This window comes from Lissotriton helveticus, chromosome 8 (genome assembly GCF_964261635.1).
Source record: "Lissotriton helveticus chromosome 8, aLisHel1.1, whole genome shotgun sequence".
Lineage (NCBI taxonomy): Eukaryota > Metazoa > Chordata > Amphibia > Caudata > Salamandridae > Lissotriton > Lissotriton helveticus.
The window spans coordinates 367,111,592-367,128,397 of NC_136069.1; the positions used below are offsets into that span (position 1 = coordinate 367,111,592).

General features: G+C 49.1%; 1 protein-coding gene across 2 annotated transcripts in view; it reads left to right on the top strand.

Moving 5' to 3' along the window:
• PDS5B (PDS5 cohesin associated factor B) overlaps nt 1-16,806 on the top strand; it is a 772,752-nt gene that overhangs the window by 466,157 nt on the left and 289,789 nt on the right. For both annotated transcript variants that reach the window (XM_078657163.1, XM_078657161.1), the window contains exon 23: nt 5,329-5,465. In XM_078657163.1, the coding sequence (XP_078513289.1) occupies nt 5,329-5,465 (137 nt within the window). The remainder of the gene's footprint in view (nt 1-5,328; nt 5,466-16,806) is intronic.

Genomic DNA, 16,806 nt, shown 5'->3' on the forward strand with positions numbered 1-16,806 from the left:
AATGTATTAGAAACAAACACAGAAACCTCTCCCTAAACATTAATTAGTCCATAGGTCATAGATCCTAAATAAGAAAACAGTAACATTGTCCCACAGAACAGCTTATTGTTGTATCAAAAGATATTATTAAAAACAAATCTATATGTGAATTCATTTATGTAGAAAAAACAGCATTCTTGAATCAAAGGCGGAAGACCCAAAAATAAGAACAATACAAAAAGTTGTACAAAAACAATATATCACCACACATCACACAACCATCAATCATACCATACATATCCCAACTTAGCAAGACCTTGTTTGATCATGACACACTAACAAAAAAAGAAAACAATTACCAAATACATTATCCATAAATAATTGCCATGTGCAAAATACAAAAATAATTTCAAGACTAAGAACAGCGCTGACGCGTGTTTCGGACTGGAACCTTTTCCCGCAATTCCTTTGTCAGGGTGCAGCTGATACAATTTTGCTTTACAATCAGAATTCCGTTAATGGATAAAGAACAATTTATCTAAGGCGGTGGTTAGCGGTCTATGTATAATAGCATTCAAGTATATAGAATGGTATAAATGCAACACTTGACAATCAAAGGCATCTCGATTTCATGAAACCATAAATCAGTAGAGGTTTGCTCTTGGTGGGGGGCTTCGCAATCCCTGTGTATGTAATGCTAATAGGCGAAGAAAACACCATAAGGGGGGCTTCTCACTGTAGTAAAAAAAGTACTTGACTGGCCACAGTCGTGGTGATAAAAGAAACAAAGGACAACAGAATGCGTAGGGAATGTAATGTAAAATATCATGCAGTAGCCGGCACTGTATTCATCCTCGGCTTATCAGTTGCCAAAATAGCGTTCCATATGGAAACCAGAAACCGGCAATATGTGCTTCCTGAATTTAACATGGTGGAGCTTAATTAGCCTCCAGGATCACACGAACGGGGAATTTCATCCTCCGACAGTCGGCAGACTAATAATGTATAGTCTGAATGATACTGTAGGAAAGTGCCCCTTTTTGACATGTCATCCCCACTTTTTGCCTGGTACTTGATGTGATTTTGACTGGAAGTGCACTAGTTTCCTGTTAACCAGGCCCCCATTGCCAGATCTCTGTCCCAAAACTGTGCAATTGTACCCCTAATGGGCTAATCCTTTAGCACCACCTTTAAGCCCCTAGTAAATGTGCTGAAAAGCGGTTTCTTTCTTAAAGATGAGAGATGGTTATTAGGTTGTAGGTAGGAAGGATAGCTCAGCCACCCAACTGGCTCTGCCCATAGATAACGTTCAAGTCCCAGAACATTCTTCAGCCAGCCAAGGACTGGCAAGCATTCTAGAACTTGCACATATGATGTAATGATGAGGCAAAGCTGAAGCACTTTACCACAAAATGGAACCTAGGGTAAGGAGGCTAAAAAGGGTCCTTAAGGGCTGCAGCACAAATTGTGCCACCCTAAAGAACCCCTTACCAAACACATATAGACTACCACTGCAGGCTCGTTTCTTGGCACAGTCAAAAGTGAAAATACAACATGGCACACATCATCCCTGTGTACCATGCCCACAGACACCACATGGCTTACAGCCCTAACATATGGTGCTCTACACTACATGTGAAGAAATATGTGCATAAGCAGAGATGCCCCTGAGATTGTCAGCTCTATTGCTGCCAGTACAAGTAAACAGGGAAGCCATTTTAAGTACATGTGCTGGGCACTGGTGAAAACGAGTTCCCCAGCTACATGATGGCTTCACTGACGATGTGGATGTTTGGTATCAGACGTCTTGTACTAATAAACCCACACTGATCTTAGTGTTGGATTTATTGATAAATGCACACAGGGTAACTTAGAGGTGCCCCGTGAAAACCTACCAGCTACTGGAGTGCTGACTGACCGTTTTCCCCCAGCCTGCCTCCAGAGACAAGTTTCCGACCCCCAAAGGTGAGAGCTTTGGTCTCCGGAGGCCAGAAACATAGCCTGCTGGGTCAGAGGGTGTTAAACATTGGCTACTACCCCACACTCCCCTAACACCCCTACATTCAGTATTAAGGGGAGCCCCTGGCACCAGGAAATCCCATCTTGCCGACCTGAAAGAAGACGACAGACGTGAAGAGTCGCAAAGTTCAAGAACAGAAGAACCAGCAACTGACTTCGCGCCAAGCCTGTTGAGCTGCCTGCTGACTTTGACAATTGCACCAAAAAACTCCCTGTCCTGCAGCTGCTGTCTCTCCAAATCCTGGCAGTTCACCCAGGAAGCAAGAACTCTGTGGAACAACGCAACTGCTCCCCTGTAGGTACCAATGACTGAGCTGTGAGGCTACAAGATAGTGAAAACCTGATGCTGGAAAGCGCCACTGAACCCGAGCTGTAGTGGGCCAACTGTGTCAAAGGTGTCCTCAGACCCTCCAGAACTAGAAGCCCACCTTGGGTTTTTCCACTGTGGACTTTTCGCCACCTGCAGCCTCTGCTTGCCGGCCTCCTCAACCGCTCCCGGTGACAACCCAACACCTAAGGGCACTTTTGCACCCGTCACCCCATACCTGTTGAGAAGTGGCCCAAAGGTGTCCCCACATCCGGAGCATCGTGGGGCCTGAGCCCTCATGTTGATTCAGCCTGACTGGCCTCCCAGTCAAACCTGCAGCCTCTTTTCATGAAGACCGATCACCATAGACTAACATTTGGTAACCAACGCTTAATTGTACCACTGCAACTGGCCGTCATAGGGCCACTCGAGGATGACCTGCTGGTGCTGCCTTGGACCTTGCCCCATACGCGCCTGAAGTCCCGGAGATTGATCTTGTTAAGTTGCTACCTGAATCCTGTACTTGTTTTTCCTCCCATAGGATAACATTGCAGATTCAGAAAATGCACTGTCGACTTTTGAAAACATGAAGTATTTCTCTTGCTAAACATACTTGCCTGATCATATCGATTCTGGTATCTAAACAGATTTAAAGATGCATGTTATTTTTATAAATTGGTGTGGACATCCTTATTGAGTCGTGTGCATCATTTATTGACTATTATGTGTATTTGCAGATGTATAACACTCTTCTCTGATAAACACAAGGCTGTTAAGCCCCCTACCTCCTAGAAGAGGACCTTGGAATTGCTAGAACAAGCTCCTGTCCCCTTATAAATGAATACCTGGACTAATTGCACAGTATACCTCTTTTTGCTAAACTAAAGAGTCTGCTTTCTATAGATACAGTGGGGCGTGATAGTTACAATTGATCACTTTGCATTATTTGCTTTGTTCTTTGTCATGAGTGTAATTTTTGTGCGTGGGGTTTTTTGATTGTAATTTACATCTATTTAATGCTAATGATAATGAACACCCTGATGAAGGATACAGTCCAAAATGCATTGGGGAATCAACTGATTAACAAGTTAGCGCCTTTCTTTGCACAAATATCAGGGCACATAAAGCATTATATAATGAATCGAGATTCAAAACTGAGGCTTTTCAACAGATTCAAGTAGCATGAAGCAAATGAAGCTCCGCAAGAAAAACAGACTAGGATTAAGTTTCAAACCGTAGGTTTATTAAAGGTTAATTGCTTACAGTAGGCAAAATCAATCAAGGTAGTGGCAACTCATTAATCAATATATGAATGCTTCAGTAAATATGAACTTCAAATCAATTCAAAGTCATTAAAGAAGAGGACCAACTAGCATGGAGTGGCCTCTAAATGGAAAGTCAGATCTCTCATAAAGAACACAGTCTAAAGTCTTCCTCTCTGCTCTAAGCTGCATCGAAAAGCAGACAAACATTCTGCAGCATTCTAGAACGTTCTGAACAATAATGTACTGTGCACTAGACTTAGCGTTGGTGCCGCGATTGCTGCAAAAGTAAAATAGATGTTTTTTCTATTTCTTTACTTTTGTAGCAATCGCGGCACCTGCGCTTTAACTTTAACATGGTTAAAGTAAAGCGCGGGTGCCGCGATTGTAGCAAAAGTAAACAAATGGAAACAAGCATTGGCATAGCCAATAGGTCTCGCCTTTGACTAAACACTACTAAGGCCCCAAAGGCGAGACCTATTTACTATGCCAATTCTTGTTCTAGTGTGGTGCCGTCACCCTGAAGCGAATATTTTCTCAGCCAAGTTTGGGAGGGCTGCAGTCTCTGATGTCCTTGTATGGCATGAAGCTGTTCTTAAAGATGATGTAGGCTTGGCTGTGGTGTCATGCATGGGTTTTTCCAGGGGTCTGTAGAGTACAGTGTTGCCACTTTCCTGGTGTGGGAGGACCGAGGCGTGGGCATTAATTCTAATGCCTGTTTCAAGGATTAGGGGTTTTACATCTTTCAGAACAGAGAGCTTGGGACTTTGTTTTCTTCATGGTGTCTTCTTTGAAGGAGAAATTTGTTGAGGATTAATCAGAGTGGTTTTGCATTGACTACCGGGCAGGCTAAGAAGCTTTCCAGATACACATTTGTGGTTGTTTGTTACGTTTCATGAACAAGAAGATTTCGGTCTTTGGTTAAGTTTTGGAAAAGCTCTGGACTTCTTGTTTCGAATGAGGTTGAGGGCGCTTTTCAGTCTGCTGCTAACAGAGATTTTGAGGTAGCTTATATCAATGGATCTTCATTATGCAAAAGAGAGTCCAGGTCCAGGGGGTTCCATGCAGTGGTGGACCATGATGGGGGGGGGGATGTAGATGCAGGATGGAGCCCTTGCAGGGGACAGGCAGTTTATAGGATCCTGTGTTTGCCTGCTACTGTGTCTTAATTCACAGATAAGAATTTCAGAGAAACCCATGTGTGTTTCTGTTGTGTGGATTAAGTGTTTCTAAAACACAGTGTCAAAGACTACAGAGAGGTCAAATAGGGTTGTGAGGCATGCAGAGGGTGTGTAGATGAGCCTTGTTCCATTGTAAGCATATGTGAGTTAGTGATAAGGATGTGAACATGGTTAGTGTATGTTGTGATTGTGTTCAGGTATGTGGTGCATGCTGTGTGGGAGCACATGATGATGGTTTCCTTGATTGGCTAGGGGTACTGGCCTTTCAGGGTTGTATTAGGCCTGATCAAGTGACCCCCCTGATATTGTCTGCCATTTACCAAGCAAGACCGGGTAGTAGGAAGCTTTTGTGGTGTTCTTGGAAATGGTGGAAAAGTATCGAGTAGTGGTCCCGTGACCTTGGTGAGCTACTGCAACTTCCATGTAGCGCAGCCTCGGATTGGTCATTTTTAAACGCTTACAGATATTGACCAGGATCAGTGTTTCCTAATTGGTTGGCTGCTCAGGTGTAATTCCACATGCTATAAGATTTTCTGGAAATACTACTTTAACCGCAAATTGCTTTATTTCACTGTTGCAGATCCAGGCTATTAAGATGATGGTCAGATGGTTGCTAGGAATGAAAAATAATCTAAGTAAATCGGGAAACTCTACACTCCGACTGCTGACTGCAATATTGCACAGTGATGGAGACCTAACGGAACAGGGTAAATTAAGGTATGTGGTCAGGAGTTGAATAAAATGTGTAATTTCTGAGGTTTTAAATATGTTGTTTTCTACTTTTTATCTTTTTAATAACGGTTTTGTTCAAATAATTTCAAATTGCTTATTTTATTCAGTTGTTCGTTGAAACAGGTATTATCCTGGAAGTGGTAGAGGAACACAACTCTAAACTGACTATCAACATCTAGATCAAGCAACCCATTTACTATTAGGTTTGTGTCTTAAACACAGTTGATTTGCATAACCGTTTATATATCTGATAGAGCATTCTAGCCACAGGTTCCCTACCTTTAAATTATCCCCATGCTTCAAACTGGATCCAGAAATGTTTCTTTAAAAGTACCCCTGCACGCCAGTAGGTGGTGTCATTCAGATCCTGGGTGGCGTCTTCTGCGCCAGAAGTGACCTGTGTGGTGCCTATATAGGCGCCACCCAAGCTCATTGACGTCAGTTCTTTTATTTTTATTTTTGCCCGTGCCAGTCAGGGCAGATCTGGGTGTAGTGTTTTGAAGTTTTTTCCTCCTGATGTGGCAGGAATATAATCTAAAAAGACTGGCTTCAAGCTCGATCAAGCACTTCTGTTTTGACAGCAGGGTACAGTGGGAAGGACATTTTGCCTTCTCAGTCATGCAAACCTTTTTGGCCTGAGCCTGCTCACCGACCCTCTAACTTGGTTACTGCTTTGGTATAAATTTTAAAGGTGAGGTATAAGTTGCTTAGGTAATGCCTTCCTTGTAGATACTTCTCTAACTGCACATTCCCCACCACCCTATACTGTATAGTGGCCTTTCTTTAACATGTAAAAGGTCCCAAATTAGAGACCTGCACATTGATCCCAATATTAGTTTTGTGCTCCATATAAAAGGACTCAGAAAGATGCCTCTAAGTAACCGTCATTGGTACACAGACGTGGCCCTTATACGCATCTCTGCTCCATCGGTTTCCAAACTGAACAATTCCTATGTGGAGCCACACTGTGCTACCTAGAAGTGCACTGGAGCACCGCTTTGAAATGTTTCCTCAAATATTCGAAAGTTGAGGAACCTGACATTAGATATAGTATACACCACAAATAGCGTTACCCCAGGTAAGTAATTTTTTTTTTTTTTTTTTTTAAACAGCTGGTTTCATATCTGTTGTAACACTTCAGTGCTCATTTACTTAAGCCTGCTCCATAGGAAGAGCTTACAATTCAACATCTCCTTTTCCTGAAAAGTTCAATGTTGGTAAGTGCCTCACTTTTGTCTTGACTACGGTTGCATATCTTCACACTCTAGTCATTTTTTAGAACCTCATGGTGTAGGTACAGTAGAACACGTGGGGAGTCAATTGCCCGACTGCTGCTTGTGTTTGAATTACAGGATACACTTAATTTTTCTTACACTGATGAAGACATTTGAGAATTTAGAGAAAATGTGTCCTTATTTTAACTTTCTAGACATTAAGTGTAATTTATTTGACAAAAAGAATTCCCTCTTTTTAGGTCTCGGCTGGGCGTGGCAGCGAAGCTGTCCCGCCTCTCCGAGAGATCTTGTAAATACAAGATTTCTAAAAGGGACTGTGAGCCCCGCCCCTCCTTTCCATTGAGTAGCGTCAGCGTTTATGATAAAGCTGGCTTCCCAATGGAAAGGGGTGTTTTTGGGTGCCACCCTGTCCGCTTTTTGGACAGCCCCTACGGACAACATGGCCTGCTTTACGGCTGTGGGAAAGAACTTTTCTTATCTGCTTGTTTATTTTAACAAGCAGATAAGTAAAATCTTCACAAGGGCTCTCTGTCACGCCCGCGCATTCCAGCCCGGGCTGACATTCCGGCGGGCAGATCGCCTGACGCGCAGCTGAGGGGCTGAAGCCAAGGGGTCTCTGCGGGTGCACAGAGCTGGGCCCCTGTGCGTCACTGCCGCCTGCAGTCTCCCTCGTGTACCGGGATGGCTCCCAGAGTGCAAACGTCCCCTGGGCTCTGGCTGTGGCAGGCCTCTCATCTCTGCACCTGCGGTGGGGGGGCGGAGACAGCCTGCCTGCCTCCCGCGGAGCCTTCATTGCGGTGCCAGCGCCTCTGTGAGTACAAATGCGGCGCCTTCTACTGCCAAAGCTCTTAAAGGGATTACGCTTTCCCTTCATATGCCTGGATGATTGTCCCCGTCAGGAGGTTGTTCCCGCAGCGCCTTCAAAATAAATGTGCCTCTGTAGGAACAGGTTGTAAGGGGGACTCGCTCTGCCCCCTGTTGTAGATGAAGACAGCGAGGTACTTTTAAAGGGAGCCAGCGGGTCAGGTTACACAGGCAGTGCCGCCCTACCAGAGGTGATGCAGACAGGTTACAGGCAGCAGTGCGCCCCCTTGCCGTACCCTGAGACAGAACGGGCACTAGGTGATGCAGACAGGTTACAGGCAGCAGTGCGCCCCCTTTCCGTACCCTGAGACAGAACGAGCAATAGGTGATGCAGACAAGTTACAGGCAGCAGTGCGCCCCCTTTCCGTACCCTGAGACAGAACGGGCATTATTCACATCCTAGGTGATGCAGACAGGTTACAGGCAGCAGTGCGCCCCCATTCCGTACCCTGAGACAGAACGGGCATTATTCACACACTAGGTGATGCAGACAGGTTACAGGCATCAGTGCGCCCCCTTTCCGTACCCTGAGACAGAACGGGCATTATTCACACCCTAGGTGATGCAGGCAGGTTACAGGCACCAGTGCGCCCCCTTTCCGTACCCAGAGACAGAACGGGCATTATTCACACCCTAAGCGCGTGAGCCAGCAGCCCGGCTAAGCATCACCCACTCCTTAACCCATTCTCCTCCTCCTGCCTCCTTGCTTGTTGCACACACGGTACCCCTCTCCTAGGCTCCCTGTAGTAGTAGGATTTCTAGAGAGACCGCCTTCTGCCATCTCTGCAGAGGGATGGAGCACCCAGACTCCCTCTGATAGCTGGCTGCTGGAGAGGCGGCATGTCTGGTTTTTCTCACACCAGTAGCGACTAAATGGATGCCTGGATACCTCGGGAGCAGCAACGGCGTGCTGGTCTGAGGGACTTTGCTATTGTGCGCTTTGAGTGACTGCTTGCAGGGAACCCAGAGAGGCTGCCATCTCGTGTTACCTCGTATAGCGGGCTTCTGCAGGGTTCCTGAGACTGCACCCCCACGTTTCCTCCGGAAGGATTCTACCTCCGGTTCCTTTTCCCACCTGCAAACACCCTGTACCCCCACCGTAGCATCCTGCGCTCCCTCGCGAGACTGAGTGCAGTACTAATTAGAGTATTGATACTTTCACCCAACATGCAGTGATAGATGTGAGGCGCTCGTTCTATAAATCCCCAGGACAAATAAGACACATGCCTCCTCTGGTACAGACGGCACTAAACAATGGTGTATTTGTTATCATAAGCCAAAGTGTGATAACCTGCACTCCTAAATGTGTGCTTTTTCGAATCAGTAGTTTTCCTCCCTCAGCCCGACGCTCTTCAACGTCTACATGGCTCCACTTGCCCCCATCGTCAGAACCTACGGACTCAACATCGTGTCATATGCAGACGACACCCAGCTCATCCTCTCCCTTTCCAACGAGCCCAACACCGCCAGACGCAACTTTCGAGAAGGCATGGAAGCCGTCGCCAAATGGATGAAAAACAGCTGCCTACAACTAAACACCAACAAAACAGAAGTACTCATCATGGGCCCAAACCCCGACGCCTGGAGTGACACCTGGTGGCCCACCGTCCTCGGAAACCCGCCAACCCCCACAGACCACGCACGCAACCTGGGAATCATCCTGGACTCCGAGCTCAAAATGGACCGCCAAATCAACTCTGTCTCATCTTCTTGCTTCCACACCCTCCGCCTCCTTCGTAAGACCTTCAAATGGATCCCCCTCGAACACCGAAAGACAGTCACTCACGCCCTGGTCACCAGCAGACTCGACTACGGCAACGCACTCTACGCCGGAATAAACAAAAACCTCATCCGCAAGCTACAGAACATCCAGAACGCCGCCGCAAGACTGGTCCTCAACCTGCCAAAACACTGCCACATCTCCCAGCACCTGCGCACACTCCACTGGCTCCCCGTCGAGGCGAGAATCACCTTTAAGATGCTCACCCACGCACACAAGGCCCTCCACGGCACCGGACCAGCATACCTGAACAGCCGACTCAAATTCCACGCACCCCAAAGGACCCTACGATCAGCCCAGCTTTCCTACGCTGTGGTCCCCCGCACCAGAAAGACCAGATCAGGAGGCCGCTCCTTCTCCTTCCTCGCGGCCAAAGCATGGAACGCCCTTCCGCTCCACCTCAGACAGACAACATCGCTCCCCATCTTCGCAAGAAACCTCAAAACCTGGCTCTTCGACAGACCCCCTCCTTGATGAAATGGAACCTGCACCCCCCCAACCTCCCCACCCCTAGCGCCTTGAGACCCTTACGGGTGAGTAGTCGCGCTTTAACAAACTCCTGATTGATTGATTGATATTTAGTTAGGTGCTGTCCCAAATACTGACTAGCCCCTGTCAAGTGAAAAAACTATATAAAGAAAACAGAACCTGTTTGTTGGGACGCACTGTTCACATGCCCATTCAGGTGCTCAGATTTTCTAAAAATTACTTGTTTCTTATATAGACTGCCCCGTCCAAAATACCACAAATGTTATCCAATAATATTAACCAAATTTTTGAAGAACAAAATCATACAAATGCATAATCAAATCAAATAATTGAAACTCTTCATTTCTTCTTTAATTTCTTTTGTTCATAGACGTTCACGTGGTTTCACAGGAAATAATCAATTCGTGAGAATCATAGGGTAATGATATTTCCCCGGTATTCACAACACCCAATGCATTTCGGTATCTACCTTCATCAGGGAAATACTGAAAATAATAAAAACAATTCTATGTAATTCCAAACATTGATTCATCTTCTTATGTTAGTATAATTAACCAAAAGGGATAGATCCAGCCGGTCCCAACATACTGAGATCCTTAGTGTTTGTCGTGCTCATGTAACATAGAATCCTTAATGTGCAGCTACATTGTCCATCGTACTGTGCAAGTGTGAATGACCTTACTTTAAACGCCTGAATCGTACACCAACCCTGTGCTCTGTTTTCTAAACACGCAAAGTGCTGAAACCACTCACCTATGGGAAAAACTCTATGAATCTTACAAACCGGATCGCTGGTGATCCCTTAAACAATCAAGCAAAACCTTGTAATACCTGCACCATAATGCAACCACTGTCGGTAATATGCAAACAAAAACAAACACCTACTTATGTCTCCTGTAGATGTCCCACTGCAAAGTTCACGCCTGTGTCTCCAGACGAACACCAACGCACTGCAAGTGTCTCTGTCGGTGCAAACAAAAGCTTTCTGTGAGCGGCTGACTGGTTGGGATCCAGGCGTGCAGGATATGGTGCTGTTGGTGTGCGGCACTTCCGGGGTCCCTCCTTCGACCACGGCGCCCCGGCTTCGCTGCAAACTCCTACGGGAGTCCCTGTGGTGTCGCAGGAGGTCGTCGGGGTTCGGTTCGCATCCCCGAGCCCCTCTCGGCCCTTTCACAAGGTGATCCTGTCTAAGGCTGAGGTGAAGCCGCTACGGCGCCGGCAGCTGCTGGCCCTGGCGGCGCCACAGGGGTCTCGTCATGGGTCGAGGCTGGCGGGAGACCCCTCGTCCCTCCCCGGGCCCCCCTCTTTCCTCCGCGCAGGCGGCTGCCTCGTCGGAGGTCGAGTTGCGGCCGGCGGTGCCACAGGGCCCCTCTCGTCCCCTCGTGAGTCGAGGCTGGCGGGGGACTCCTTCTAGGTCCCCGGGTCCCTCTCTTCCCTCTGCGCAGGCGGATGCCTCGCCGGAGGTCGAGTCGGCCTTGGCGCCGCCGTGGGGATCGGTGGACCTCTCTCGTTCCCCCATGGGTTGAGTCTGGCTGGGGACTCCTTGTCGCTCCCCGGTTTCTTCTCGTTCCTCCAAGCAGGCGGCTGCCTCGTTGGAGGTCGAGTTGGCACCTTTCCAGTGCTGCCCCTTGACCAACTCGGCTCCAGGCCCGGGCCCCGGCGCCGTGTGAAGAGGTGGAGGCCTGTCCGGCGTATCCTTGGGTGCTGGACGACAACGACGACACACTGCTCCAGGTTGCGGATTCTACAGCACCGGACAGGCGTCAGATCGCGGATTCTTCCTCGGACGTCTCCTCTTCTCCAGAGGTTACGCGCCTGCTGCTGTTGTCCTCACCGGAGACGGGCCGCCGCGTCGTGGCTTTCTCCCCGGCGTAATCAAAATACGGCTCCCTGTCATCGCCCTGGCCGCGGTTTTCGCCAGAGGAGCCGCAAGTTCCCCACTCTTCGGCGACTTTTTCTCCCTTTCGGGCCTGGCCCTTGCCCACTCCGACTGGCTTCGGGAACGGACGCCTTAGTTTGCAGCCGTCGCCCACAGAGGAGCTTCTTTTTCTGCCGCGGGGCCCTACGGAGGCAGGTGCGACCTTCGCTCGTGCTGTTTCCACGGCTGTGGGAATTTTGCGCATGGGTGATCATCTTTTAAAGGTTCTCCACGAGGGCTCTGGTGGAAGGGAACTGCTGCTCCCCTTTGAAGGTTCGCTCCATTCTTCTCAGATGGGGGCTTGGTGACGCCCCGCACCAACACCTTCTCCATCAACACCTTCCGGCGCCGCGTGACCTGGCGTGTCTTTTCCTCCACCCCTCTGCCAGTGGGCCCCTGTTGCGGACTGCCTTAACTTCCCTACCGTTGCTGTTGGTTCCACCTTCCCAGGAGGCCCGCAGGCTAGACTCTTGGGGCCGCAATATATTTGATTCGACCAGTGTGGCTCTGTTGGCCCTTAACACTTTGTGTGTTGGCTAGGGCCACCTCTTGTTTGTGGGACTCGTCGGAGTCCCTTGGATCTGCAGCTTCTCAGGAGGGTGCTGGTGTTGATTTGCGGCACCATGCGTTAGATGGCAGGGAGCTGACGTTGTTTATTCTTCGCTCCGCTCTGGACATCTCGGAGGTGCTGGGTCATGCCATGGCTTCTTCGGTGGCCCTTCACTGCCACGCGTGGCTTCGGGACAGTGTGTTCCCAGAAAATGTGTGTGAACGGCTGGTGGATCTTCCCTTTGATGGCACCCTTTTGTTCCACGCCCCGGCGGACTCCACCATCAGGAGGTTCTTGGCGTGGCTTTGGCCTTCTCCTCCTCCTCCTCCTCCTCCTCCTCCTCCTCCTCCTCCTCCTCCTCCTCCTTCTCCTCCTTCTCCTCCTTCTCCTCCTTCTCCTCCTTCTCCCCCTTCTCCCCCTCAGCGACGGGTGAGTTGGGCTTGCTCTTGATGATGCTCTCTCTTTTGGGGCGAGTCACACTCGTTGTTGTAGTTCTGTGTGTATTATGGCCACTCGAGCCCTCCCTGTTGAGGCTGTGGTTCTTTTGGCTGCTTGACAGCCCTTCTTTGCTGTGTGTGTTTTTTTACCTGCCCCAGATTGGCCCTGAGATTAGGCCTTCTGTTTTTTTCTTGGGCTGCTTGATAAGCCTTCTGCGGGGGTTTTTTCCCCGCGACTTTTTCTGTTGTCATCTGCTGCTGAAGTTCTCCCAAAGAGGGTTCCCATGTCTTGGAACTTCACTTACCCTATGTGGGGTTGTGGTAGCTGTTATATAGCTTATGCTGTGCTGGGGGTTGTGGTTGCCTTCGGGCTTGTGCTCTCCATGGCGTTCATGTACGTTGCAGGTGCAATTTCCCCCTTGCTGGATTAGACTGTCTTGGTGGTGCCCCGGGGTGTCCTTCTCGGGGTCAATGCCCTGTTTGGTAGGTCTGACCTGTTGTCTGCAACCTAGCATCGTGGCTCTGGTTCTGCTTCTTGAGTCGTGTGTGCGGACCCCTCGCTGCAGTGTGTCCAGTCTCTTCTTCAACTTCATTTTCTCTATCTTGGAGGCTGAGATGGTGTGTTCCTCCTTCTTCTTCCTGGTGTACCCTGGCCGGTCTTCCCGGGGGCCCCGGGCTGTTATTTCTGCTTTCGACTGATTTCTTGATGTCTGCGCCGTTCTGTCTGGTCTGTTGCCTTCCGACTGTTTTGGGCTTGCCTTCTTTTCCCTCGTTTCCTTGGGCCCTCTAGGTTGTTAATTTGTCTTCCTTGCCCTGGCATTGGTTTTTAGGTTCTGTTGCCTTGTAGGAGTGTGGGGTGCTTCAGCCTCCCCTGGCTTGCCTTTGGTTCTTCTGTTGAGGGTGGACGGGCTTTCTTCTTACCTCATCTCCCCCTTGGGGTCAGTGGTACTCTGCTTGTGGGGTTTCCCCCCTTTCGCCTGCCTGTTGGACTGGTCCCCTGTGGAACCCTCTGTTATGTCCAGGCTGGAGAGGTCCTTTCGCAGACCCCCCTTCCGCGGGGGTTTGGCTATGGTATCTATTCTACGTTAAGGAATCTGCGGCTAGTAGTCTCTATCAAATGTATGAGTTACTTACCTTCTGTAATGATATATCTGGTAGAGATGATTCTAGCCTTCACGGCCGGCCCTTCCTCCCCGTTCTGCGAGGACCTTTCGTTTGGTCTTCTGCATTCACCTCCCGGGGGGTTGCTATGTCTCATGTGGGTGCATTCCTTGTTCTTTTGACAGGCTGTTTTGTCCTGTTTCTTGTTCCTTCCTCCTCTATTGGCGCTTTGGAGGATGGATCTAGGGGTACTCCTGTGCCCCTCTGTTCTGGTTGTTCCAGGTTTGAGGCTTGCCTTTCTTCTTGTCCCTTCCCTCCCTCCCTCTTTACTAAGGGTCCTGGGGCCTCTGCTACCCTCTGAGTTGGGAGCACCAGGTCGTGCCTTGCCCTTTGCCCCTTGGGGGGTTGTCGCACTCTGTGCCAGGGTTGCCTTGGAGGTTGTCGTTCCCGGTTTGTCTTGGACCTGGTACCCCGTCGTTATTCTTGGTTGGGGTCGTGGCCCTGCTACATGTTGTTGTGACATTTTGCTTATGTTCCTTGTCTCAAGGGTGGGGGGGCTGTCTACATGCTGTCAGGGTGGCTACTCAGGGCTGTGCTCTGCTCTTTCTTCTTTCCATGCCTTTGGGTACTGTTGGTGGTGTTTGTCACCATTCCTTTCTCCAATTTTTCTGCTCTTTCGCACACTGTTCCCATACTCTGACAGTTTTGTTTGATGGCTCCGCGTTGTGGCGCGGAAAAGTTCTCAGAAGAAAACGGACGTAGGCGCGCCGGGGTGGGACTTCTGTGACCTCGCTGATGTCACGTACGCTGGCGACGCCTGGACGGAGCCGCGTGATGCCGTCCCCCCAGCGCGCAGGTGACCCTGGGATGACCGGGTCACCAGCATTGATTTGTCAAAGTGCAGAGGGAGCTGCAGAAGCAACGGAGACTCAATCAGCACAAAAGTGAAAAGTCTCCTCTCTCAGTCTCTGGAGGACTTGAAGGAAAGAACCCCTCATGGGTTATTCATGTTTTATAAGCCCATCTAATGCTGGAACTTTAGTTCTTCAGCTGGGAGCTGATAGTTAAGACTACACTGATCTGTGAAAGGCTGAACATGGAGTGTCTTCGCGGAGACATCCCCTAGAGGTGTAAAGGTGTAATTGCACAAGAGGTGCATGCATAAGGTTGTTCCTTTTAGGGACTGGAAGTCACATGTAATATGTGAAGTAAGTAATTTGGAACAGTGTTGCCAGGCATTCTTGCCAGGGTGCCTGTTGGTAATTGCATAGCCATGTGATTATAAATCTGATGCATTTTAGGGGCTGTGATTGACTTGCATTATACCTGTTATCAGATATGATAAGAACCTGTCATTCTAAGTGATGCCTAGCCATGTATTCTTGCTACTGCGTTAATTGATCAGCCAGACTGTCAGCCACTGTGATTAACGTGTGTATACTGTATGGTCAGTATGAGCTGCTCAGTCAGGGTTAAGTGTCACTATGGCAGGTGTTCCCATTATAAAATCTTGTTGAAAAAATGGGTTGGGCCGCCACTAGGGTTGTGCCAGTGGAAAGGTCCCTCGCACCAGGTTATGGTCAACCCACTGCATGTATGTTCATACATCTGAGTGATGGTACTAGACTCCTTGCGGGAGGGTGGGAATGTTACGCAATTTCAAGAAGTCTTTCAAACAGCTTATGTATATTTGTAAATTAATGCATAGTATTGAGTAGTGTGTGTGTAATAAATGTACTCTTCCTTTTTATAAAGAAAAGTACAGACTCAACAATCAATTATTGCGTGTTATTTCTGTGAACCTGTAAATGGCGATTACTAGCCTACACCACTTCCCTTGAGTAAGCCTTAGACTCCTCTGCAACGCTACCCTCTGAGATCAAGCGCTACAATGGGTTGTCTGGTTACCAGTTAAGGACAAATGTAGACCCATTATTTGTGCAGGCTTCACAAATAATGCCTTGTTTCCCAACATGGACGCAGGATCGGGCCTATCCTTCCATACATTAAGTCTGGGATATTCAGGCTATGATTCCGATGTTTCAGCTTCTATCCCGGATTTCGGTGATAATGACCCTGAGGCTGCTAGGCCTCATGGCCTCCTGCATTCTGGTGGTGGATCATGCCTGATGGCATATGCGGGCTCTGCAGTGGGACCTGAAGTTCCAGTGGGCGCAGCATCAGGGGAATCTTTTTGATGACGTCCAGATCTCGGAGGGAACTGCGCAACAACTGCAGTGGTGGTTTCCGAACCAGGATTGGATCAGAGGCAGATCCCTCTCCCTTCCCCAGCCAGACCTTACAGTTGTGACCGATGCATCACTCCTGGGAATAGGACGTCCACCTGGGAGAGGTGGAAATCAGGGGGGTCTGGTCTCCGACGGAGTCCAAGCTCCTGTTGGAGCTCCGGGCGATTCGCTTGGCACTGAAGGCATTCCTTCCCTCCCTCGAGGGGAAGGCAGTGCAGTGTTCACAGACCACAACACAGCCATGTGGTACTGCAACAAACAGGGCGGGTGGGGTTGTGAACCCTCTGTCAGGAGGCTCTTCGCCTTTGTAAATGGCTGGAACGTCAGCACATGACCCTGGTGGTTCAACATGTGGCAGGTTCTCTGAACGCCAGAGCGGACAAACTCAGCTGTTGGTGCCTTGTGGATCATGCATTAAGTCTTCACTCGGAGGTGGTGCAAGGTCTCTTTCAGGGATGGGGAGAGTCTTGGTTAAATCTGCTCGCCACCGAAGAGAACGCTCAATGCCAGCAGTTTTGCACGTTGGAGTTTCCAAGGCGGCACTCGCTTGGTGAAGCTTTTCCTCGCGAGTGGGACTGCGGCCTCTTGCACGCATTTCCACCTGTACCACTTCTGGACCGAGTGCTGAAGAAGATCAAGCTCGACGGGGCCCAAGTCTCTTGTGTGCCCCCGGACTGGACACGAGTCTGGTACCCCGAGCTCC